Source organism: Amphiura filiformis, chromosome 11 (genome assembly GCF_039555335.1).
Source record: "Amphiura filiformis chromosome 11, Afil_fr2py, whole genome shotgun sequence".
NCBI classification, from domain to species: Eukaryota; Metazoa; Echinodermata; class Ophiuroidea; order Amphilepidida; family Amphiuridae; genus Amphiura; species Amphiura filiformis.
In genome coordinates this window covers 46314604-46341266 of record NC_092638.1, presented here as the reverse complement: position 1 = coordinate 46341266, position 26663 = coordinate 46314604, and the positions used below count along the sequence as shown (strand labels likewise).

The window sequence follows — 26663 nt, the reverse complement described above, 5'->3', positions numbered from 1 at the left end:
GCTAGACTGTTAAAGAGTATCACACAGCATCCACTAGAAACAGTGTATTACATACAGACAATTGTACGGAGTCCTAAGTTGAAAGGTGAAAAACAGAAAAGAATACAGTCTTTACTGGTCACTGCTGCAGAAAGGGTCCCAAAGTACTTGCAAAGACACAACACTATGTCTTCTGACATGAAAACAGTGATGATGGGCATGGGGCTAAGGAGATTGTAGCTTTCGAGGACACCGTAATACTTTTAGTGTAAAAGGGGGCTTTGAATCATGATAAATTTAGTATTTATTCAGATTGATAAGTTGAACTTCTTTTTTCTTACATTTTGTTGCAATTTTAGCTTGTTCACCTGTGAAATGCTTCGACGCACTTCGCATAGAAACTTGTTGGTTGTGGCAAACCTTTCATTCAGCAAAGAAAAGAAAGATCACTGACCTAGACCTAGACCTGGTAATTAATAATCCAATTCAATGAATATAATTTTTTCAATATAATCCAGTTGTATAACGCAAAGATATTAGCACGTAGTAGCTGCGCACTCGATATGCACCAGGAATAAGCACAACACATTTGCCTTATCCGACCGTTTAAAGTAACACCTATAGCTTACAATCGATACATTTTTGCATTGGTCCAAATTTGTGTTCGTTTTGTGACTTGGCTAGCTGGGTAAGTAAAGCAAGCTTTAATTTTTGTTGCTTCTCTTATCATGATTGAGCTTTCATGACCAATGGAAGAGGAGGTTTTCTAATATACATACGTGACTCCACCAAGGCCCTTTATATATCAGCGGCCGCCATGATTTCAAAATCAATGAAGCAAAACTATTTCATCGACTATTTCAGATATATATGTGTGTAGTAAGGGTCGATAGTCTGAAAGGCCATTAGTCCGAGAACCAAATAACTTGGTTATAAACCCTGATCCGAAACTGCCCTAACCATAGCCTAAGCCTGAACCCTAACCCTAAACATAACCTGAACCCTAACCCTAAACATAACCATAAGTCCAATCCTAACACTCACCCTAACACTTACCTAACCCTATCCTTAACACCATAAACACTAACCCTAATGTTAGCCCCAACTCTAACCCTAACCTTATCCCTTATAAATAACTTAAAATGCCCTAAACCGTTAATTTAACCCTTTGCGGGCTAATGACGGTAACGGTCTTTTCCAGTTTTGGGTTTAGGGTACCGATATTAAATGTATTCGAAGAATGACATAGAGACTTTGATTATTATTACCCGAATAAAGCATGAACAACATTTTCAATTACGATTGCACACATTTACACCACAACCATATTTTGTATCTTTTCACCCATCCAGAATGCTGGTAATTCCAAAGTGACGGTGTATAAGAATGTTTCTACTTATCATTTTATCACTAGTCGCTGTAATTTCCGCAGGTGAGTATTTAATATAACTATCAGTCGCCTTTAGAGGTCACCACCTTTAGCGGTTGGTAAATGGGACTGATATTTTGGATATGCAAATGTTTTATTGGTTAGCGACTATTTTAAACTGTTGTGATTTGGTAGTTCGTAGCATCTTGCGAACGGTAGTAAGCTTTGGCCAAAACTGCATTGATCAATTCATAGAGAGTGTGTAGAAGAATTCAAATATCACAGCTATACTTTTGTAGGTCTTGTGGCTCTTGAGTTATGTTGTAAAGAGGGCTGAAACAACAACACTTTTGTAAAACGTACATAACTCGTTTACAACAAAAAATCAATCAAGTTTTCAAAGAATATGATTTGCAGAATGAACTTTGCAAAACATCAAATTGTTATTTTTCGACAATATATTGATTTAGATAATGAAAATCGTTTTTTTTTTACTGCTTCGACCAATAATACCTCGTCTACCCTTAACGTGATTATGAGAGGAGATTGTCATTTAGGAATACAATGATAGAGAGGTGGGTTCCCGGGTGGGTTATTTTAAAAGTACACATCATGTAGCAGATGAACACAACTGTTATTCACATATCCTAACAGAAATATCTGACGTCGGAATGCTCACCCCATCTTTTGCTGAACAAATATGTAGTGTTTCTGATTAAAGGAAGTCTCCGGCAATCACAACATCATGCCTTATATATATGTGAGAAAAATAATTATCAAGCACGAATCACGTGGTTTTCTTTAAGACGAACTTATAGTGACCATAAAAACGAATAAATACATCCGTCTCTCAACACGCGATATTCAAAATTCCCAGGGGCCGAAATTGACGAGGGAAATGACGTCCCAGTAATACAATGAAGGCTGACGACACACAGTGACATCGCCCCGATATCTTCATAGTAGAAATCGCCATGGTAGGTTGAATCCACAGCCACGAAAGGTCATTTTATTCGGACCTTATGAGATGTATATTATAGGCGAAGTGACCTGACTAAGGCTACTGACAAAAGACGGGGTAATTGATTTTTCGCTCTGTGAGCAAGCTTGTATACGACATTGCGGTCAATGGTTATACTCTCTCCACTTGAGTGATCGTGAGTGCCGCTATAGCCTGCTGTGCGCTGTAGTCCATATACAGGACCAACGCAATATAAAATTGATAGTTTTGGTGAAATTTCGAGTTCAAAGCGCACGGCCAATTTTCAAAGCGCACGCTAACGACTATAATATCTGTTCAACACATATTTTCAAGTGTATGAGACCACATCTGGTTTCTTGAGAAAAATTCATTTACGGGAGATATTCATAATTTTCGAACCCAGTATCCGAAGATTTTCGTCTGATATCAAAGATCCCGTGTATTCATTTTAATGTCTCTGCTGCACCAAATAATTATTAGCCAGGCGATGTCGGTGTGCGACATATGAGCACAAATAACCATTACGTCATTGCACTTAGACAATTGCGTGAATTGTGAATATCGCGTGTTGAGAGCCGACTGTTTGTATTCGTTTTATGGTCAATATGAGTTTGTTTTAAATAAATCCATGTGATCCGTGCTTGAAAATTATTTTTCTGGAATATAAGGCATAATGTTGTGATTGCCGGTTAATGTTAATCCTTATGGTGTAACAAATCATCAATATCTTCTAAATCAGTCTCATTTTACTCGCATTCTTTTGTCACATGTTATATTTCCATAGAGATCAACTCAGAAATATGTGGGACACGACCAGCGATCGGACCTCAAACTAGGATATTTGATGGCCGGAATGCTGCACAAGGAGCCTGGCCGTGGATTGGTGTTATGGTTCCTCGAATAAGAAATTTTCCCGGGGGAAGTTTTGAGTGTATGGTAGCTCTTATTGACGAACAACATGCAGTAACTCCACATGTTTGCGGGTAAAACGACTTGAGCCACCAAAAAGTAGCAAGTTTTAAAAATGTACCCGCCTCTGCGCTCTTTTTCAAACTTGGTCCCATTTGTAATAGGTAATGATTGAGAAACCTATCGTAATCAATTTAAAACATTTCCAGAAATGTTATGTATCTTTATGTGCAGATGCGATATTAATTTGTATGCCTCATAGAATCACCAGTATAGGATAAATACCACTGATTATGTATTACACGGGTTTCTCAGTTAAATGCCACTAATATCAGGTGAAAATATATAATTTAGATGCCAAATGATCAAAAACTCAACATAGGTTGACCTGAGACTTTTCTTGTTTAACGCACTGAACCGTAAACACCTTGAAATGGCAGTGCGCCCTCGAAACTGAAAGATACAATATGGTAGGGCGAATATTTACTAAAAACCGAAGCCGTGCGTATGAATTTTGGTACTATTACAACAAAATGTGTCATATAATTACAACAAAAAACGTCATATAATGAGAGAAAAATATACCATTTTGAAGCATCAAACCCTAAAAAGTACTTTTTTGGCTATATAACTCAATTTCAGTGATTTTAATTCAGATGCCATTTGCTTGTTCTTGCATGTTTTATAATATTAATTGTATGATTAATGAAAATGATAGGCCTGTAATATCAGTGATGCTGTTGTTAAAACGTTGTATCTTACATGTACTGAAAAAGTAATATGTTGTTGAAAATAAAACAATATGTATACACTTATTTTATTTGCTGTAAATGATGTTCAAACTGGGACCAAGTTTCAAAAAATAAGCAGAGGTAGGAGCTTTTCTAAACTTGCTAATTTCTGTTTTTTTGATGGATTTCTTTTCTTTTTATGAATGTAGCCAAGCTTGAAATTAGTCCATTAAACAGTCCTGTACAATGATTTTATATAGTCGATAATTATAATTATAACCGCGTACGGTAAAAATTCTGAGCACTGGGTGATTCTAATTTTCACATACAATGCACAAAACAATTTTTGTAAAATCTTTGTCGAGAGATTTAAAAAGTTATCGAGAGAATTTTCTGTAATATTGTTTTAAATTAGCACAAAATACAATTTTCTAAGCAGAAAAATGGCCACAATTCCTATCTTGCCATCGAAAACTACAGGAAGACCACCCGCAGAGCTTCAAGCCACATGCCAGACAACCTGGCGCCTACTGCAAATGGCTGCGCCCATGTGATGTAAGTCGATAATATATTATCGACTTTATAAAATCATTGTACAGGACGGATTTATAAAATCGAACAAAATTGAAAAATGAATAATTAATATTTATTCCATGAATATTCCATGAATAAAATGAAAAAATATAATCAACAAGCCCACACAATTATAACATAAGGTCCATAGGCCTAACAAAGGGCTTAAATGATGATGAAAGTAAATGTGAATGACGAATACAGGCCTGGACTACTATAACAAATGAAACATCTTGCCGTGATTAAAAAAATAATATCACAATATTCCATTGGATGTTTAAAGTTAAAGTCATAGTGTACGATCTTGTAATATGAATTTGGTTCATTTTTTTCAAACCTGATTTTTTGGCATATTTGTAATGTTTACACATGTCACAACTTGCACCTAAATGGAATCAGCCAAATTTGTTGTGTTTGTAGGCACACAGAGCAAAGTTCGACATAAAGTCATAATTCAAGACATTATGACTTTATGTCCGCCCATAGAACGTGTTAAACGGCCAAAATAACAAGCAGTGTTTCTTTCACGTTACCTCGTTATTTCAGCTCAAAATGGACATAAACCATTCCCGATCATTATTACTAGTGTTATTTTAGCATTTTGAGTATATAATGACAAATTTAAAATTTGAAGGAAATCGTACATTAAGCCTTTAAGTGACGTCACGCTGATGCGCACATCGTTTAGCGAACATCGTTACTGCACATTGCAAGTCGGCGTGACGTCAAATGACGACATCATTCTAACCACAATAAATTATGGCATTTACCGAAAAGGTCAATTGTCTTAAATTGCTTCCCTGTCATGACCATCCGAGACTGACTCCTCCGTGGCTTGAACCGGGCAGGACCGGGATTTTATACGAACTTACCGGTCATCTTGGTGTTTGTAATTGATTTGGTATTTTGTACTTTTTGTATCTATTAAGTACGAGGGGAAGCTTGATATTCCCGAACGTATCAGCAAGCATGGGAACGTCTTTATAGAAAATATAAAACCATGCACAGCGACAACGCCAGGTAAATAATTATATTGTACAGGCGGGAAACTATATAAGAAATTTCAAAATAGAGTTGACATTTCTATTTGCTCCTAATCAATGATAACTACCCTATTGTTAGTAACGACCAAACAGAATAAAAATCCTATATTGCTGAGGCATATGCAATTCTACCGTCTCTGTAGAATTCCTGAACGATTAAACCACATGTAGGCAATGAGATAATTTGAAGTAACCGCTCGCGCTCTTGTCCTTTCTAGGTGGACTAAGGGAATTGGGGAGCCGAGTTCTGAACTTCTGAACTGGCGTAGAGTGGTGTATCTGCTATTTGATATTCAGACAGTAGATCTTTGAATACCGGAGTAGAAAATGATGAATGGCTCCAGTTATTTTTGGTTTATATAAAAAGTGTAAGGCTTGCACTAGAATATATGTGTTGAAAGAACATGATAATCGTAAGTGTGCGTATTGAAAACCAAGCTTCCGTTTTGAAATCAAAAACTGACACAAATTTATGTACATAACAGAAAAATTACTACTTCCCTCATTCGTCAGCTGATTCGTTAACCCTCAGGATAACGTAGCATAACACAGTACATGCATAGTGTAGAAGACTGTTGGAGTTAGTCTAAGGCAGATAACGTAGGTCAGTGAGCAGGCTATTGTCAATAGCCTTAGTCGGGGGGGGGTCCTCGGCCCATAGTCTCAAAACTATTAAACAGGTCGGAACAAAATGGCCATGCGTGGCTGTTGAAGAACTAGTGGATTCGACCTACCATCATGGTGATTTCTGCCATGAAGATATCAGGGCGATGACACTGTGCCATGAGTACTTTAAAATGTTGATGTTAAACTTGTTCATGTTATTTATAGACTACGAGATGATGTTACAGCAATTGTTTTCGGTGACACAGAAATTTACGGTTCTTCACCAAATCGCCAGGAAGTGTCTTTTCGAAGAGCAGTCTCTCATCCAGACTATATCGAGTTCATACAAAATGATTTAGTGATATTGGAGCTAGAATCACCTGTGACTATCACTGATTATGTCCGCCCTGTATGTCTGTCTGGTATGAAAAATGAATTGGAAGCTTATGATAACTGTTGGATTGCTGGCTGGGGCGAAATCAACGCGTTGAGTAAGTTTAATACATGTATTGACGTTTCATATCTACAGTTTCACGGGCCTTTTATTCATATGACCCTTTATTGTTTGGCTATAACCGCCGGGGGACGCATTCGCATCATAGCATACGGGTATGTGAGAGCTTTTCCGCAAGAAGTCCTTGAGATGATGGATCTATATTTGGTAGAAAACAATCTTTAGATATGTGTCCCAATGTTCCTTTAGAAATAGGTGACGGTACGGCAGCTCAAGGCGAATATCCCAGTCAAAATATAATTAAGTAGCCTTACGAGTTGACACACAAGTTAACACATGGCACATTTGAGCATACTTGGTTTCCGTTTATTGGTTAGTTTTTTTGTTGTTGTTAATGCAATAAAAGTCGTTGTAAAACATGATGCAGTCATGGTCCATGGCAAAGGCGATTCGACCTTTGTGGCATTAAACCCAGTTAACAGGAAATTAATCCAGTAAATCGATTCAGTAAAGCAAATAAGCTCATGCATTCGATCACTAACGGCAACCAGCTTCGGTCGATTACCCCAGCTGCAGCGTGTGTAAACTCTAATTTGCATAGAGGCTGTACGTGAAATTATTGATTGGCTCCAAACAAAGGATTTGAACCGGTGCACATAATTATGGCGCAGTGCAGTCCATTCAATCAAATGTTGTCATCAACCTATTTGATCGCAGTGCATTGTTATGTGTGTGAGACGAACTGTCGGGGTTGATTGCAATCAAACAAACGATGTCTTATGTATTACTTTGTTCCGTGATGAAAATCGTGATGTTTTATTTAATCACTCTCGAAAAATGTTTTTCTTTTGTAGGCCTATTACTTTGTTTTGTGATGAAAATCGTGATTTTTTATTTCATCACGCTTTAAAACAAACGATTTCTCATGTATTACTTTGTTTCGTGATGACAATTTTGATGTTTTATTTCATCACTCACGAAAAATTGATTTCTTATGTATTACTTTGTTTCGGGATGAAAATCGTGATGTTTTATTTCATCATCACGCTCTAAAACAAACGATTTCTTATGCATTATGTAGAAAGTGATGATGATGATGATGTCGATGATGATGATGATGATGATGATGATGATGATGATGATGTCTCCAAAAGTGTCCCGCTTTGTTTTTCTTGCCCTAAATCGTGCGTATCTATTAATAAGGCACTTCAATAATCAATAATCAGTCCCGTGACGGCCTCCACTAACTAGCTACTAACTTGGGTTTATTCGCCACTTGCACGGTTCCGCCATTATGCACTATGTGCGGGGAGAGCCTCGAACTGGCAGCATACATGAATAGGAATTGAACCAGTCATAACATTCTGTGTAAGGTTACGTAATTCTTCCTTTCATGGATGCTGCCAGTTCGAGGCTCTCCCCGCATATAGTGCATAATGGCGGAACCGTGCAAGTGGCGAATGGGTGCTGATATTTCATGTTCACTGTCACTTATTTATCAGAAAAGTGCGACCCTTTGTCAATCACCTACAGTACCCAATTTCGGCATACTATATAAGAAACTCATCATGAAGGTTTGCCAGAGAATAATTAAAATGTAGCTTTTACCGTTTTTTGTGGCATCCTTCAGAAGTGAGCGGTCCGATACCAATATTTTCGGTCAAATCTCCATTCAATTAACACGGGGAGTTGGCTAGCTATGCCTTGCCCTCACTCATATTTTACAAAAGTGCGACCATTTCTGAACATCTAACCTAGCTGTAATTTTAGGTCATGTTAGAGAAATATATTTGCCAGAAGTTTTGGAGAATAAATTAAATATTGGCTGGTTATTTTTCACACAGTGATGTTAACTAGTCAAGTGCCCATTCTTCCAACATACATCATTTGTAGGGGTCACGCGTCAATGGTGAGAGCACTGTGTATTGTGTATAGGAAAACGGACAGTAACTGCAGTATGAGTCGTTGTAAAACTCGGGTCATTAGTTATAAAACCGTCATTAGTTATAAAACCGGCCCTAAACAACTGAAAATCGGATTCCAACTTTCCCTTTTACATACATAGTGCAGTTATACTGCACAGCAAACAAGATGCGACCTTTGTAGTACTTAAACCTGGTTAACAGGAACCTATTCCAGCAAAATCAATCGATAAAGTATAGTCTATCCTCCACATTGAATGGTGGACTACACTTATGCCCAAATATGGCAATTGCCAATCAATAATCACCCACTTGAAATCCCCTGGCTTGCTGCACTGACCAAAGCTTTTTTATGGACAGATATGGGAGCCGTTTTTTCTGTTATCTGTCATTTACATATCAGGGAGGTACGAACATTTGCAGATGCCCCACATACTCAGTTTTTAGTCTACATGTAATGTATACATTATTCTTGATTGACATGAATGCCCTTCGAAGAGAGCAGTCTACAAGTGAGTGATAGTCACTAAAAGTTGCATTCGATTTACACAGGGAATTTTGCAGGCCATGCCGTGCCCTACTTATTGAAACACCAAAGTGCGAATATTTTCAAATATCTAAATTAGCTAAAAATTTAGGACATGTTACAAAACTATATTTCCTAGAATTTCAGAGAGTACAATAAATATTGGCCGTTTGTCTTTCACACAGTGACGTTAACTAGGAAATGCCCTAGACCTCTAACATACACTGTTTAGAAGTCACACCTCAATAATGAGAGCACTGTGTATTGTGTATAGGAAAATGAACAGTAACTGCAGTATGACGAGTACAGTTTGTTATAGATCGTGTAGATCAGTGGCCTACCATGATGTGCACTGGGCCCGGATCCTACCGGTATAGTGCATTGTACCAATGGTAAATCGTCATAGGGGCACGGAGGGCACGTATCCCCCAAAGCCCTATCGATTTGAAAATTTAGGAAATCCTATAGGAACATTGCCGAAAAATGGCTTGTGCCCCCAATCAGGACCGGTTTCCTCCTTCCCCATCATGGCCGGTGCCCCCTTCTAGGATATCTACGCCACTGTGTACCAGTCCAATTTCAAAATACTAGATAAATGTCGTAAGGGGATCATTTGAATTATGGATATAAAGTTGATGAAGCTGTTAGTGCATGACCCCTGACACCAACGGATTTCTATGTATCTGCTGGATGCATTGTACTTTCAGATATAAGTTTATATTGATTGAATTTAATATTATTATTTGAAGTGGAGAATCCACAGTTTCTGCAAGAAGCTCCATCGGGAGTTCAAACTGATGATGAATGTCAGGCGGACTTGGAAAGTATTGGTGGTACCTATCACCAGACTGCACTATGTGGACGTATAGGACCCGAAGTGGAACCACACATATGCTCGGTAAGGTGATTGGTATGTTCTCTAATTAGTTTTGCTAATGTCAGTGCAAAGATGTTATAAGACCCATTCCGTGATCCCAGCGCAAGTGTAAAAAAATTAAAACTGTTTATAAATTGCTTAAAAGTGAAGGATAAGTCATTCAAATTGTCATTTGGTATTTTAGAAATGACAAATTTGGCAAAAAAAGAAGAAAATAGCAGTACTGACAAAGTTGAAGCCCCATTTAAATCAATGTAGCTAATTTAGATACTGTCAGTATCTAAATGATAGATTCGTGTAAAATGTCTTATTTTGTCTTAAATACACGGCTGATCGAACAAGTTCTCTCATCCCTCCTACCAGAAAGGAGTGTCATGGCCGTTCTTTGCGTAACAGTAATAATTTTTCTCAGTTTAGGACTAGGACTAATCGTTTCAGAAATAGTCCTCTTCCCTTTTTGTTGATATTCTTAATAAATAAGTTTTGCTTTTTCTTTGCCACCCAGAGTTGTTCTGCATGCTATACTTTTATATGATAATCTTTTCATGTCATTTTATAATGTTAAAAAGTGCAATATTATGATAAATGTTTTTACTGTGACTTTTATATATGCAATTCTCTTAAATAATGTAATTCAAATTGTATTTTTTTGTGAGTGTCTTATCATGTGCAATTTTTTGCTTAAATATTTAATTCTGATTGTTTTATATGTGTATTTTTATATTGTAATTTATTGTATGTAATTGGGCCCACGGGCCACGAATTTGCAATAAAATAATATCAATCAATAAAAAGAACCACTGATACTAGACTTCTTTGTACTCATTTGAGTTCATTTTTTATACTGATTCCAAATATGGTCATGACAATTTACAATTCTGAAATTTGTGAAGTAAAAAAAAAGCTTGTCGTCTGAAGTCGACACCCGCGTGGAGAGAGTTAGCATGGGCTTGATAATTCTAATATCATCAAGACTGTGCACGTCCTCAAAAAAAAAAAGCCAGGTAGCGGCTACACCCGGCCATGGTTTTCAATCTCTCAAAATACGGCATGTGGAAGACTGGTCTTTTATGGACATTTAATTGACAATGCAGGCTATGGAATTGTACGAAGGTTATCATGGTTATTATTTGGAGATTGGAACATTTAGGGCAGTCGTTAGATTTTATAATCGCAAAAGGCACTTTTCTGCTAGAAGGACTCGAATCCACGGTCTTCTTGAATTAGTTCATGAAGCGATGCTGCAGGTCTAACACACTGAGCTATAGCAGCCTATGTCTAACTATATGCATGTATACTCTAGTATTCATTGCATAATGCCACTCGTTAAGATTAGTTTCTCGTTAACATTTAATATTTGTCACCCCTTTAGGACGATGTTGGTGGTCCTATGATGTGTTATGGTGCAGATGCCCGTTGGTATTTAATTGCTCAGTTTGTCAGTAGGACGGGTGAATGCGGAGATATGCATTCTTATTATAATCGTGTATCCTATCTGCGAGACTACATTAATGAGACCATCAACCGCATTGAAGGTATGTAAATTAGACCAAGACTTATTGATTTATAACATAACCCCTTTTTATGTCTCAAGATGACGTCATAAGCAACTATGCCCGGGGCATAGATTCAACTGTGCCCGCTAAATAATTGAATAGTCGTAACCCCGAATACACAGATCGCTCGTATACATTACGCACCCACTATACGGTCAGCGTTGATTACAGTGTTGTAAAAGAGACTATAGTGGTCACAGTTCGCAATGAATTTGGCCATGCAGACGACGACCTTTCACCGCCGCTCGTAGCTAGTGAGTGCAGTTGTTTACAATCTGTTCATATGTCAAGGATTTATACCTGCCAAAGTCACTTTTTAGACAAATTACTACGATCTGAAAATCGAAGACTCAGCAGTGTGTGATGTTAGCCCAGAAACGGTAGGTTTTTTTAATGAAAATGGTAGATATCGGTCCAAATTCGGCACCCTTTGGCCTCTTGCATGCACTATGCATTTAAGCTTAAAGGCCTAGCTTGTAGGTCTTGTCAGCTCAGGAAATCTTTTAACCAATCAAATAAGAAGAATCTATATTATTCGGTATATAAAACAAATATTGACTGTTAATATTCAGGGCACAGTTTAAAATTATAGGCCCTCGGTGATGTCAAAACCATGACTATGCCCTCAGCTTCACTTCGGGCATAGTCATAGTTTTGACATCACCTCGGCCTATAATTTTAACTGTGCCCCTCATAGCAGTCAATGTTTGTATAACATAACATAACATAACATAACATAACATAACATAACATAACATAACATAACAAAAAGTATTTATATGCACCTTTGCCTAGGGATTCAAGGCGCAAGAGAAAAGAAAAAAATCACAGCAAAAATTTATTGTAGATGGTAAGCCATTCCAAAACTTTGGAGCAGTCACTGAAAAGGCTCTATCCCAGCACATTTCCTGGTGCAAGGAATGATAAAATTAATACTCTCACTGGACCTGGTACTCATAGCATGTATCGAGCTCTTGACCGTGAGGCAAATGCACTGAGGAGAGCGCATATTCAGGGACATGTACACAAGCGTAAGTGTCTTGAACTTGATTCTCTCATGAACTGGTAGTATATGAAGATTTCTTAAGAGTGGGCTCACATGATCAGACTTGGACTTACGATATATGATATATGAGAGATATTTCTGTGGTATTCCATTGAGCAAAATGTTACAGTAATCAAGACGTGAAAGAATGACGGTTCTGACAGTATTTTGACAAGTATTGAAATCCAAATATGGACGAATTCTGATTTACATAGTTGGGTGATATGATCAGACATACACATTAGATGATCAAAATCAACCCAAGGTTACGAACAGAAGTGGATGGAAAAATTCCATACTATCAAAAATAAGGCTAACATTGGCAATATTTTAAATGATGTATGTATGTCTGCAACAAATCTAGAGCGCTTCCATAATACATACACTACATTACCAGGAATTGTAGGATGTGCTGGGCAATTAGAGTTATTGAAATCAGATTTTTACCAGACGAGTGAGTCGGGCCCAAAGTTTTGTTGCGGTAGTTACAGAGCGTTTTGGTTTTACCACCACTATTGGCGTATAGACGAATCCAATTTCACACATTCCTAATGTCTAACACCTCAATGGCAGCCATAGCTGGGTCCCCGTCGGCTCCATCCCACATAAAATGTGAGATGTTGAGGCCTTGGCGGGGATTTTTAAACTGCATTCTATCACCCGTGTTAAACGTAGAAAAAAAAAAGAATGATGACAGTTTATAAACACAATACAATAATACATCGATTTTTAAGCGGCTTAAATCCACCAACTTGGGCATTCACAACACCAGTGTGGTGCAAAGGGGACACAGTAATGGCCGAATGGATTCTGACCATCACGTGGCTCGTTGGATTCGTCTATACTGACAACGGTTTCTAAGATGATGATCACGACCAAGATGATGATAACGATGACGACGACGACGGCGACGACAACGACGAGAAAAAAGATAATACGAATGAAGATGTTTACGCATTGTACATGATGCAGTCATGTCTACAGTAGAATTCAATTCGACCTTTGCAGGACTTAAACCCCATTAAAAGCTATTAAACCAAGATAACACTCATTGAAAACAGCTCAACTGATTAAATCATATCTTCTCTGGTTAAATACACACATCATATGTTTCTGCTTTTACACGTACAATGGAGCAATGCGCTGGGATTATAGTTTCAGTTGGGTGAACGATTATAAAGCGAGCGCTAGAGAACAATTGTGTGTTGTCTTTGTTTACGAAATGAGACAATACGTGCTTATTGTTAACCAGCGTTCTTGAAAATGAGAAACATGGTGATTTGCAGACTTAACACGGTTTGGAAATAATTTCTTCATATTTTTTGGTGTTATCTGTCGTTTACATATCCTTCCTAAAACGCCAAAGTACGAATATTTCCAAACATCTAAATTAGCTAAAAATTTAGGACATGTTACAAAACTATATTGTCTAGAATTTTAGAAGAGTACTTTTAATATTGGCCGGTTATTTTTCACACAGCGACGTTAACTAGGCAATGTACTATTACCTATAACATTAACTAAAACACCAAAGTACGAATATTTCCAAACATCTAAATTAGCTAAAAATTTAGGACATGTTACAAAACTATATTTTCTAGAACTTTAGAAGAGTACTTTTAATATTGGCCGGTTATTTTTCACACAGCGACGTTAACTAGGCATATCCCCATACTTTTAACGTAGGCTATTTGTAGAGGTCACGCGTCAATGGGAAAGAGCACTGTGTATTATGTATAGGAAAACGGACAGTAACTGCAGTATGATTCTCTATTGCAGATTGCAGTGAACCTGATATGATGTGTAATGACGGTATGACGTGTGTTCTTGAGAGAGAATTATGTGATGGTCGAAACACTTGTCCTGACGGTGGAGATGAGACCGACTGCATTAGTAAAACTATTTTTCATTATTATTTTATTTAAGACTTTAAGAAATTAAAGTTAAAACTTGATTACATTTTAAAGCTACAATGTTAACATGATTTTGGATACTTCTTGTTGAGATTTAGGACAGAAATAATGTACATAAACTATAGGGCGCAACTTTAAAATCTGAACGCCACTACTCACGCCTGTTAAAAGACAATAGTGTTACAAAATATTCAAGGGAAACCTTTGACCTTTTTTCTTCTTGATGGAGCCGTCGATCATGGCGATAGTTTCGAGACAGAATATACCCAAAAATGTTACATTCTTTACCTAATACTATTAATACTATTAATACTTGACAAATTTATGGTGAATGAATAGACTTTCATTTTAATGATATTGAAAAAACCCAAAATTACTCATGCCTAATTTACATAATAATATCATGAATACATAATTAGCTGTAATTAGCTAATTTGCATAATTAATTACTTTTTGTGTATTTTTTGTTATCAATTGAAATAACTTTGTATACATATGTGTGCAAAAAAACCGCACCCTGATATCATGTACGGTTTTCTATTGGCATCAATTTTGCATATTAATTAGCTGAACTTTTTTTTTTCACCTTTAATTTGTCTGCAGATTGGCTGAAATAGCTAAAGTAGTATATTTGGTTAATTTATTATAATTATTCAATGATAGATTTTTAAATTTTGTTTTCTTTAACGAAGTACGGTAAGATAGGCATTTAACCTGTGATACTTAAATTAACGCTGCTTTTTCAAGCAAGGGTCCAAATAAACCTTCAAAATCTCGAAATGTGCCAATTTTGTCATTATAGCCATTTGTGGCAGGTTTTAATTCCATTTATGAGCTTCTTAAAATTGACACTACATCACAATGCATTGACCGATTTCAATTCCGTTTTTTGATTTTTGATACTTTAATAAAGCTCATTCATGTAGAAACATTAAATAACGTGTTTCTGCTGCGCTTATTTTTGGGGTGATATGCCTACTAATAGGACTTCAAGTGCATTTTTCTCCCTATTCTACAGCTTTATCTGTCATATCCTGGTGATGCTTTATTCACTCTCTCTTAATTTTTCTGTCTATATGCTTATCAAAAAAATACCATTCACACACTGAATGTTTGGCTAGAACGAACATAGAGTACCAGTTATATTTACAACTGGGATCTTGATTGATTCGAGAACAAACGCGATAAAATAAAGTACAATATTGCCAACATCGTGGTTAAGACGCCAAATTGTGCTAGTTCGGTGTATATCGTTTGTCACGGCTTCACCAAAATATATGACTATTTAACCTTAGATCCCGGTTTTGGATATTGTTTTAAAGTATGTTTTCTTTACGAGTTGACGGAGCAACATAATATATAGGTACTGGATAATTTATCAATGAAGCATTCTTCCATTGGCTAGACGTAACATTTTTTAAACCGACGACATTTGGTACGGAGTCTGGGAGGTCGATTGTTGATTCGCCACGCCTTTATGCTTTATGCTGTGTATTTTATATGGCATCGGCAACACTGATTGAGGTCAAGATGGGTTCAAATTGGGTTTTTTTTATAGGTCAAGCAGATGCGTCCTGTCGACACCATGGTCATACACTCTTTGATTATTTTAAGAATGGTGCATACTGGCGGAATAAATCGCAGCTCGAGCCTCGTGTGTGGCGCACCTTTATGTGAAATGTAGCATGTTATTTTTAATTTTAATGCTCTCTTTCTACTTCCTGTATGTTTTGGTGCAGGTTGTTTTAACGACACGTGCCAAAATGGGGGAACTTGTCAGGATACTTCAGATGGCTACCTATGTCTATGTCATGATGGGTCATCTGGAAATAGGTGTGAAATAGGTAGGTACACAAAGTTATGATCAACACCCAATGTACCCTCATACCAGTCAACAGTAAACTGATAAATGTACCGGGCAATAATAAACCAGTATGAACTTGGCCAATATTGCGTATGCTGCTGTATGGCGGCCTGCTAACTGAACACTTCGGCACCACATAGCACCATCTATTGGTAAATGGGTGATGGTCTCTATAATAGTGGAAGAAACTGTATATTGTGCCATTGTGTCACTTCTGCCCATAAGTTCTCTATAGGGTTTATATCCGGGCTCAAAGCCGGCCAGTCCAGGTATTCTACATTCTCATTTTCAAGGAATTCCCTCACGCGTCGGGCTCTGTGCGCCGCGGTGTTGTCATCTTGGATCACGAAACTGTTCCCGAATTCTCTTCTTGCAAACGGAAGCATTACTGTATACATGCAGGTATTGGTCCTGGTTCATCATGTCCTTCTAGCATATAGAGGTGTGATTTCGACCTACTGTGAAATACTCCCCATACTGTGATTCCATCAGCACCTCCTGGACTCTAGGCAGGATACAATCCTCAAGCAGGGCTTGACCAACCTGCTTAGGACCTTGAATCGGCCATATTGTCTGTAGAGGAGGAAACGGGCCTCGTCACTGAAGATAACATCACGCCAGTGGCCTACTGTCTAATTCCTGTGTCTCTGTGACCAATGCAAGCACACGTGCCGATGTCTTTGCAGAAGTATCGGCTTTTGTATTGGTTATCATGCGTGAAAACCTGCACTAACCAGTTATTATTCACAAGTTTCATGGTAACAGACCTGTTTATGGACCTCAGCCATTCAGTTCGTAGCCGAGATGCAATCTTCCCTGGCGGTTGTGTTTTGGGACCGACTTGACCTTGGTCTAGGTCTAGAAATTCCGGTATCGCGACGTCTCTACAAAATATTAGAATCCACACCCTGTAAAATTCCTAAAGCGGCACCAATATCCTTCTGTTTGTAGCCTATATTACGTAAGTCAATGACGCGGGCGTATAAATCTGCGCTCAACTCACACCCAATGATCAGAAATATCGTATACAACAGACAGATGCAACAAAGTAAAGCTGGTTTCTTCACACGGTTATGCAAAAGCCAATGTAACCTTATGAATTATATCGCTAAAATAACTGCGAAAAGGATGCCGGATGGTTCATTGGTCAGGCATAAGAAGCCATTGACCTACATTACATAATGTATGATTTGGAATGGTACCTAAGACCTTGCTAGACACCCGGGATCCATTTTACGTAGCTGACGGGTCATTGATGGTAAGAAATCTCCACTTAAAACAGGGCTATGCAAAAATATAAAAAAATTCCAAACTTTTGTCCATGCCTGTATAATCTGACGTAGGACTATATCATGCAGCCAATCGACCCGCTCATGTTATAAGGAAGTGCTGACAACAATTGTGCAACAATAGTTATTGTAGCAACAGAGAGGACACTGGCGAAGCTGATGTTTGTTCAAGGTCTTCAGCTTGGGCGGTGAGGGTAGATATATACCGAAGATTGTGCCTGACGACTTATATCGTGTTTTAAAGAAGTGATAGGGAAAATGTACTGTACATCCCATCTGCTATTCCATCCTTTCAACATGTTCAGTAAATTGTCTTCTTTTCTTTCTCCGTACAGTCGACTGTGGTTCTTCATCCATCCAGTTAACACCAGGAACACCTTTGGCTTTCAGCTCGCCCCTTTATCCGCAAGACTATCCTGTTAATAAAATCTGTAACTATACGGTTTCCGTTCCGAAGGCTACAAAGTACTGGTAGAGTTCTTAGATTTTGAGGTGGAAGATAGCTGGGACTTACTGTTCCTTGACGATGGCATACTAACCGGGACGAGTCCACCTGACAACTATACATCTGTCAATGAAACACTTAGCATGCGTTTTATCTCCGATCCTAGTTACGCTTTTCGTGGATATTTGTTACAGCTTAGTGCAATAGACGTATCAGGTACAACCATCAACCGTTTTCTTTCTTTTATAGATGAGTTGACCTCAATGTTTATCAACAAAGGCAAGGGACTGGTATATCGATATGCATAAATGAACCCCGTGCAACCACTACAATGTTCAATATCCTTATTGTGATGTGTCGGGAGTTTTAAAAACACAAGCCCTGAGTCAGAAGTCAACTCATCTATACATTAGGGCCTATATTCTTTCATATCTCCTTTCCTTTTTAATATCGTTGTATGCGGCTCTTTGAAGTTAGACATACATTTAAATATATGGCGAGTAAGAGCACTGGTAAATAATTTCATCAGGATTGTCAATAGATATCATTTGTAGATTTCACCAATGTAGGTTTTATCACATTTAAATGCATCCAGCTTTTTGTAATGCATCGCGTTTGTCCTTCGGATGGACCAGGATGTTTCGTAGTGTCTGGTGTGGCTTAAGTGGGAAAAGCCCCAACAAAGACAAACACCAGAGCACCGAGGAAGGCCTCAGTCACCGGAGAGATAAATAAATCCTCCATTACAGACCATGTGGCGGAGAACAATCATGTCATTGGCTGGGAAGATGCGAGTATCAAATACAGAGAAACAGCTTATTTTTGTTAATTTGGGTATGCTGAACTCGAATCTGTTGTCTGCCAAGCAATATGGAAATTTGAAAAAGTGCTACGATGTATATGTAGCTCGAAACGTCATCATAGGTAGGTTTAACATCATTTTACCTAATATTCACTTGGATTTGTTTACAAGATATTTGACATCCCAGCAAACACAAAAACGTTTTACAAACGTTTTAAATAAGTTATATTTTGGCTTTTGGTTAAGGTAAAAAAGTTTTAATAACATTAAAATGTCGGGTTATATAAAGGTCATGATAACGTTTTAAAACGTTTTGTATGAAAACACACTACAACAATATGTTTAAATGTTTTCAAAAAATGTTAATGTAAACTATTTTTGCAAACATTTTTGCCAATTATTTTGTCAATACTTAAATAACATTATGTTAAAATATTTGAGCCCAGCAAACACAGAAATGTTCTTAAAATGTTTGTTTCAAAACATTTTAATAACATTAAATGTCGGGGTATATAAAGGTCATGAAAACGTTTTTAAAACGTTATTGCAAACATTTTGGGCAAACATTTTTCACAAAATATTTTATCAACCCCAAAATAACATTCTGTTTAGAATGTTTTGCACAAAGTTTTCAAGAATGTTTTTGGAATGTTATCAAAACGTTTTTGTACCCTTTATATAACCCGACATTTAAACGTTTTCTGTAAAACATTTTTGTTTGCTGAGCAGTAGATGATCAAAAAATGTTTTTTAAGGTTATGAAACCGTTTTATACTCTTAATATACCCTTTATATAACCCGACATTTAAACGTTTTCTGACAACCTTTTATAACCTGTTGCGAATGATGTCGAAAACGTTTTGTGTTTGCTGGGATATGACATCAGTCAACATGCATGTGACTAATCTTTGATTATATCGTAAAGTTGAAACTGGGATCTTGTGGTGTTTATGGCTACGCGCACACACTTTACAATACGACTTCAACATTATTTTGTTTCTAGGAGTCAACGAGTGTGAATGGGAGCCCTGTGCATTTAATGGCACGTGTACTGATGAAGAAGATGGGTACAGTTGTGAGTGCGGTGATGACAGATTCGCAAGAAATTGCATGACTCCAGGTAAAGATTTTCATGGAGGAACAAAAATGTTTCGTTTAGTTGGATGTTTTGTATGGGTTTTCGAAACCACCGAAAGCATATGAAGGTATCAAAGTGGATGTTGTAATTGTGTACCTGAGACTAAAATACCTAGGGATTGGTAGCGTGGTACTTTTACGGATGAGGGCGCTGTTAGCGTGCATCAACTCACACTGATGTGGTAAATAATTGTGACTCTGAAATTTTTTATTTTTGAAGGTCCTTGACCCGATCGACAACCTCCTCCGCCATATTTCTTCATTAAAATTGAGATTTTGGTATCAAAAGAAAGCTCATATTTTCTCATTATCCCAGTGAAATTTAACCCCGTGATATTTTCGTTTAAATAGTAAGAACAAAAACGTAGTGATGTGAGGTGATCATACTGGAAGTGTATGTACTATCCTACATGTATGAAGCAATGTTATACGTTTTTCACATGAAAACCGCTGGAGCAAATACAACTCAAAATTTGGAAATAAAGTCTGCACAAAAGAACTAATAATTGTTTCACAATATTTCTACATAGAAATAAGGATGATTTATTTACGCGCATTTTGATACCCCATTTGTCAAATGTCGTTCAATATTAACAACACAGTAGTGCTTTTAAAGAAAAATACCCGAATTTAAAAGTTGCAGTTTACGACGATCAATGGTTATTACGCAAGCATTGTGGCACTCAAAACCCTCCATTATCTTCGCGCTAACTTCAAATCAATGCAAATAGCTGTAACTGTTTTAATTCGGGCATTTTTCTTTAAAAACACTGATGTATTGTTAATAATGAACGAAATTGGACAAATGGGATATCAAAATGCGCGTAAACAAATCATCCTTCTTTCTATGTTGAAATATTCTGAACACAATGATTAATTCTGACCCTACATGCGTATCTATAACAGCTGCGTTAAATTTTTGTGCAGTCCTTTAATTGTAGGCCTTAATCTAAGATAGAAAACAAAACATGAAAAATCACACCACGCATCTTTAATCAAGCAATTTCCCCGAATATAAACTGTTTGCATATCGCTATTCGTTCCAGCTGCGTGAAGCTCCGTCAATAATCATGATAATGATATGATCGGCGAGCTAATACACACATTGTTGGCGCTGGAATGAAATAGCAATTTTCTTCGTTTTACCTCATTTGTTTGGCTCAAAATTAAAAGGAGACAATGTGATTAGTAGCTATCAGTGAAAACTAACATTTAAATAGGAATCTATTCTTTATACAAATCACACATTATTGCTTTAAAATACATAGAATATAAATAACCTAAATTAAACCAAATGTTATTTTTTGGTAAAAATCAAAGAATCTATAAAGAAAAATAAGACATAATGTACTTGTGTTTCAATTCACAAGAAAGTGACTTGTTTATTGTAAGGCTTTCTGTCTGTTCAACTAGTTTTAGATCATGTCATAAAGATTGTGATCAAGTTTGATTTTGTCGGATGAATTACATTCGTCTGTAAATTAATCAAACGAGTTGGTTGATCTGAGTGGCCGCATAAAACCGAAGCGGACCTAGCTCATTGCACACACGGCATAATTCGGGTGACGCTGCCAATCCCTTCGTCCCAGATTAATCTGTTCTGACATATCCGAGGGTGAATTTTGGTAATCTTTAGGCCGAGTGCTAATCTGTTCATGTTTGTCCTCAGCTGCCACCTGTACACCAGATGACATCTACCTGGAAGATGGTTCCTCATATAACCTGACCTCCTTCTACTACAACTTCATTGGCGACGTCTACGGCTTACGTCATGGCTGTAGAGTGACAGTGACTGTACCAAGAGGTCATCAAGTACGTGTGGACTTCATGGACGTCAATTTGTCTCAACCATGGGAAATTCTGAGTTTTGATAAGCAAGTGTACGATAATTTTGATGAGTACATATCTGATGATAACTCGCTAGAGATTATCTATTACACGCAGACCCCATGGGCAAGTTGGAGCCTGGTGCTTTATGATTATATTCCTGAAGGTATACATTGTAGTTTTATGTCATCACTTTGTATCTTCTTTTTGTTTGTCTACGCCGTCTGTCGGGGTGTCTTTCTGTCTATCTGTGTGTCTGTTTATCGGGGTGTCTGGGTGTCTGTCGGTATGTCTGTCTGTCTGTCTCTCACTCGCACGAAGACTGCCTATTTGTTGTTTTGTTGCTGTAGCTGTTTCCCATATTTTGTTTAGTTTAAAAACATATTATCTTAGAATGATGAAATTCCAAACCAATATCAGCAGGTGCGTAGCTAGGGTTTGTAACACCCGGAACTAGAATAAGGAAAAGCGCCCCCTTCTTGAAGGCAAGGAAAAATAGCTGACATACTCCTTATAAAATTAGTAATATTTATCCAAGAGGTGTCATTATTGGTCCTATAATAACAGATCCTGGACAAATATTACTAATTTGAATTGGTCACTAGCAATGTTTATTGACTATTTTTGGAAATGCACTCGCGCTTAATTTGTGACTTTTGCCGTTTGGAGAGGGCGCCAAATCGAACGATGTACGGCCCAGGTGGTGGTGGATGGGATATCAAAATTGTTGACGTCGCCATTGGATTAACACATACTCATATAGTGAAATCTTCACAAACAATTCTAAATTTGTTATGTACCACACTGTAAGAATGTTGTTTTTCAAATTATAACTGCTAACCGTGTATTTTGAATGGGGCTCTCAGCCTTGTATTTTCGCCAGCCTCGAACGTCACGTGTTGCGTGTCCTATGCCGCCTGGTACGGCCAAAATCAGTCAATTCGGCGCCCCCTAAAACACAAGGACATGGGCACGTGCCCCCGTGCAACAACTAAATTTAAGCACTTATTGCAGACAGTTACTGCAGTCGCTCTCTTCTTCACGTTCCTATAAATGATGGTATGGGGCCATGGAGCGTTAATAATAGATGTCCATATTTAACAGGACCAGTAAACCTGAAATGGAAAAAAACAATACAACCTATTGACATGATCATTATTATACTGTTATAACAGATGGTGATGAGTGTGCAAGTGAACCATGTCAAAATGGCGGCGTTTGTATTGACAAGCAGAATGGCTTCAGCTGCAAATGTAGGCGTGGATTTCAGGGCCCAACGTGCCAGCGACAAACAGGTAGGACATTTACATATAAATTAGTGTTAAAAGTTTTATGGACTAAAACAATAAGACATGGTAACCCACAACTACATAATTATAACGGTATGCAGCATCTATTCATCTATTGTTTCCGTTTAGAGCGCTGACATATTGGAAAATGTTAAAGCGCTGACATATTGGAACATTTAACATCCATTCACACTCTGCCCATATAGCCCTTAAATGGGCTTTTGGCCAAGATTATAGTCTGTGCGAGAGATACTTTCATGTTCAGAAAAGAAAATCATCTGCATAATGGTTGTCATCAGTGACTCAATGACTCAGTATGTCAATCTGTTTAGTGAAAACACGTGTAATAAATTTGTTTTCTTCCAGGATTATCACCATGTGGTCGTAACTCATTCTTATGTAACAACGCACGATGTGTTAAGGCATCTAAAGTGTGTGATGGGCGCAACCACTGCGGCGATGGTAGCGATGAGCTAAACTGTAAGTGTACCACCAGGGGAAACATTGAGAAAGTCAAGTAACTTTGTATTTATCCTTTAGGAATGTAAAATCTGATTGCCACATATCAATTGTTTTTGAGTCCCTGTAGAATTCAAATCACTATCTGTTTCAGTCAAGAACATGCCCATGGCCAGGAGTGCGGGAGGTTCCGCAATTCGACAAAAGTTCCTCGCGATGTAATGTAAAAATTAGTAAAAAAAAGACTATTTTTTCCTGCTAAGCTGATTAAAAGAACCCGAAAAGTCCATGTTAAGGGTCAATACTACTCTCTGCATGTAAGCAGGAATTTTTGGGAAAAGGTCTACATTTAGAAATTCTTCCTCCCCGCAAAGTTGCTTCGGGCCTGGCCATGATGTCAGCTTTATTGTCTAAGCGGTATTTTAGTAATTTGACATGTGTCAGGTAGGTGCCCGTTTGATTCTTAGCATATAAAAACTTTGTTTTTCTGTCCTCAATTAGAATTACGTTGCTCTGGACTTTGTGGTCTAGCAATCAGAATGTCGTGTTGTTCGTAATTCCATACTCTCATGTTCTTTCATCTGATGATATTATCCATTACTTCTTAAATGCAGGTGATTGTGAATATCCCTGTTACAATGGTCGATGTATACCAGAGCGTTATGTTTGTGATGACAAAAATCAATGTGGTGATTGGACGGATGAATTAAATTGTCAATAGGTACGTGAATAAATAAATAAATAAATAAATAAATAAATAAATAAATAAATAAATATTAAATAAATAAATAAATATTGAATTAATTCAAAATACAGACACTACGGTTCTCATTATGTTGCCATTATTGTAAAATGTAACCTTTTTTAGTAAAACTGTCATGACTACAATTCGATTTTTTTCGATTATATTATTATTTTTAAAACACAAAGGCCGGTATCACCGCATCACCTCAAATTTGTTTTTCTTTGTTACATAATTTGTAGGTTGAGTAAACATTGATGCACCAATCAACTTGGGATATATACTGGTTGTGGAACAGCAAAATACTGAATAATACAGAGAAAAAGTTATAAAAGTTTACCAAGAACAGTAGTGTAATTCTTATTTAATGTTAGATATTAGAGATCTGGTATGATGGACAGTATTTTTATGTGGGACATGAGAGCATGTATGACATTTCAAATTATTAAAATTTGATATTTTTTAATTTTTTGATATATAACAGTGCTCGATGATCAATTGAAAATTTTGACCTTTCATATTGAAGATACATTTTTCCCCAAAAGACCTAATTTTTGTTGGTTGTTTTTTAGCGAGTCCAAATTGATCATCGGCATTTCATTCCAGCTACATAATACTTTAAGTACATATCATTAGATTGATAAAGTTTACTTCGAGGACTGTTAAATATCAAAAGTATCAATTTTTAATCATTTGCCATAAAATGTATATTATTAATATCGCGAATTTAAAAAAAAAAGATCAAAATTATTTGATATCAGAAGAACATTCTTTGTATGCAGAATGCAATGCGATAAGTCTGATGGGCTCTCATGTACCATAAAAATACTGTCGAAACGCTCAAAACGCTCATTCCAGATCCCTTAAGTCATTACTCTTTTATATTTCGGTGATCTTATATTTCTATACACTGTTCGGGACACGGATATTGGATCAAGACAGTGCTAATCCCTCGAACAAATGATTGTTGGTTCAAGTCAGCAATCTCTGTTGTGTTCATACAGCAGTAAAAACTTAAATAGCATATTGATGCAATAAGTAAAAACTATAATTAAGTATTATTTAGTAAAATATTAAATTACTGGTATTTTGTTATGACCTAAATTCTCAGAGAACTTAAGTAGTATAATGATGTATATTCATACGTAGAAGTAAACGTAGATAGAAAGAATCTCATAAAATTTGGAACATTCACCAAAGCGCTTTCACCGGCTCAAGCGACTTCTTCAGCGGATACTATTCCTCTGACGATTTGTTGTTGGGACACCCCGATGCCGTTACAGGTATTGATGACGTCAAACAAGAAGATGTTGTGGCGCTCGTAATTTCGGAAGTCAGGAGGGTGTCCCTGACAGGGTCCGATGTCTAACCCTTTGTCACGGTTCTGGGTATTTTAGTTCTAATATGTACTGCCCCTCACCCACCACGTATTGGTACTGACCCTTGGTATCGTTATGTGGGTGACACTTTCTGTGTAATTAAATCGGCGCATGTGGTAGTGTCCACCAATCACATACACATTTAGGACCCCAGTATCAAATTCACGTGTGAGTAAGAGGAAGATGTGTAACTCCCTTTCCTCAATACGCTAATCTCTCGGAAACAGAACGGATCAGTGAAAATTTGATCAGTGGCGATAAGACACGTTAAGGATAGACTAGGTATTGTTGGTCGAAGCAGCCAAAACCCGATTTTCATTATCTAAATCAATATATTAAATATAGAAAAATAACACTTTGCAAAGTTCATTATACAAATCATATCCTTTGAAAACTTGCTTGATTTATTGTTGTTAATAAGTTATGTACGTTTTACAAAAGTGATGTTGTTTCAGCCCATTTTGCAACATAATTCAAGAACTACAGGAGCTACAAAGGTATATCTGTGATATTCTTCTACACGCTCGCTATGAAATGATCAATGTAATTTTTGCCAAAGCTCACTACTATTTCGTCACCCTCATAACAAAACTGCCTAAGTCATTCTTGAAGGGCATTTTTGTCACCTTGATTAAATGATTAAAATATGCTAAAGAAAAAATATGTATCAAGCATCAATCACGTGATTTTATTTAAAACAAACTCATAAAAACCAATAAAAACAGTCGTCTCTCTATATGCGATATTCGAAATTCCTGGGAACCGAAACTGTCTGGGGGCAATAACGTCCCATTATTTAAACCAAAATACGTATTGAAGTGAATTATGACCAACAGAAGGCGCTATTACTGTACTAAAGTGCGTGGTATTTTGACAACGGAATACACCGTGACCATACGTATGCTGTAATACATAATATCCATCCCAGCACGGCAATACGGCCGT

The 26663-nt window shown here is 37.2% G+C and overlaps 2 protein-coding genes across 2 annotated transcripts; both read left to right on the top strand.

Moving 5' to 3' along the window:
* Positions 1 to 512: 512 nt before the first annotated feature.
* LOC140164902 (chymotrypsin-like protease CTRL-1) lies at positions 513 to 18113 on the top strand. The gene is made up of 9 exons (XM_072188284.1): positions 513 to 667; positions 1332 to 1411; positions 3115 to 3313; positions 6418 to 6683; positions 9844 to 9992; positions 11344 to 11506; positions 14352 to 14465; positions 16225 to 16329; positions 17974 to 18113. The coding sequence occupies exons 2-9, from the start codon at positions 1366 to 1368 to the stop codon at positions 18111 to 18113; spliced, it is 1182 nt and encodes a 393-aa protein (XP_072044385.1). The 5' UTR covers positions 513 to 667; positions 1332 to 1365.
* LOC140164903 (fibropellin-3-like) lies at positions 18098 to 25301 on the top strand. Its single transcript, XM_072188285.1, has 7 exons — positions 18098 to 18299; positions 19889 to 20005; positions 21692 to 22015; positions 23025 to 23144; positions 23505 to 23618; positions 24212 to 24318; positions 24582 to 25301. The coding sequence occupies exons 1-6, from the start codon at positions 18227 to 18229 to the stop codon at positions 24316 to 24318; spliced, it is 855 nt and encodes a 284-aa protein (XP_072044386.1). The 5' UTR covers positions 18098 to 18226; the 3' UTR covers positions 24582 to 25301.
* Positions 25302 to 26663: the final 1362 nt, after the last annotated feature.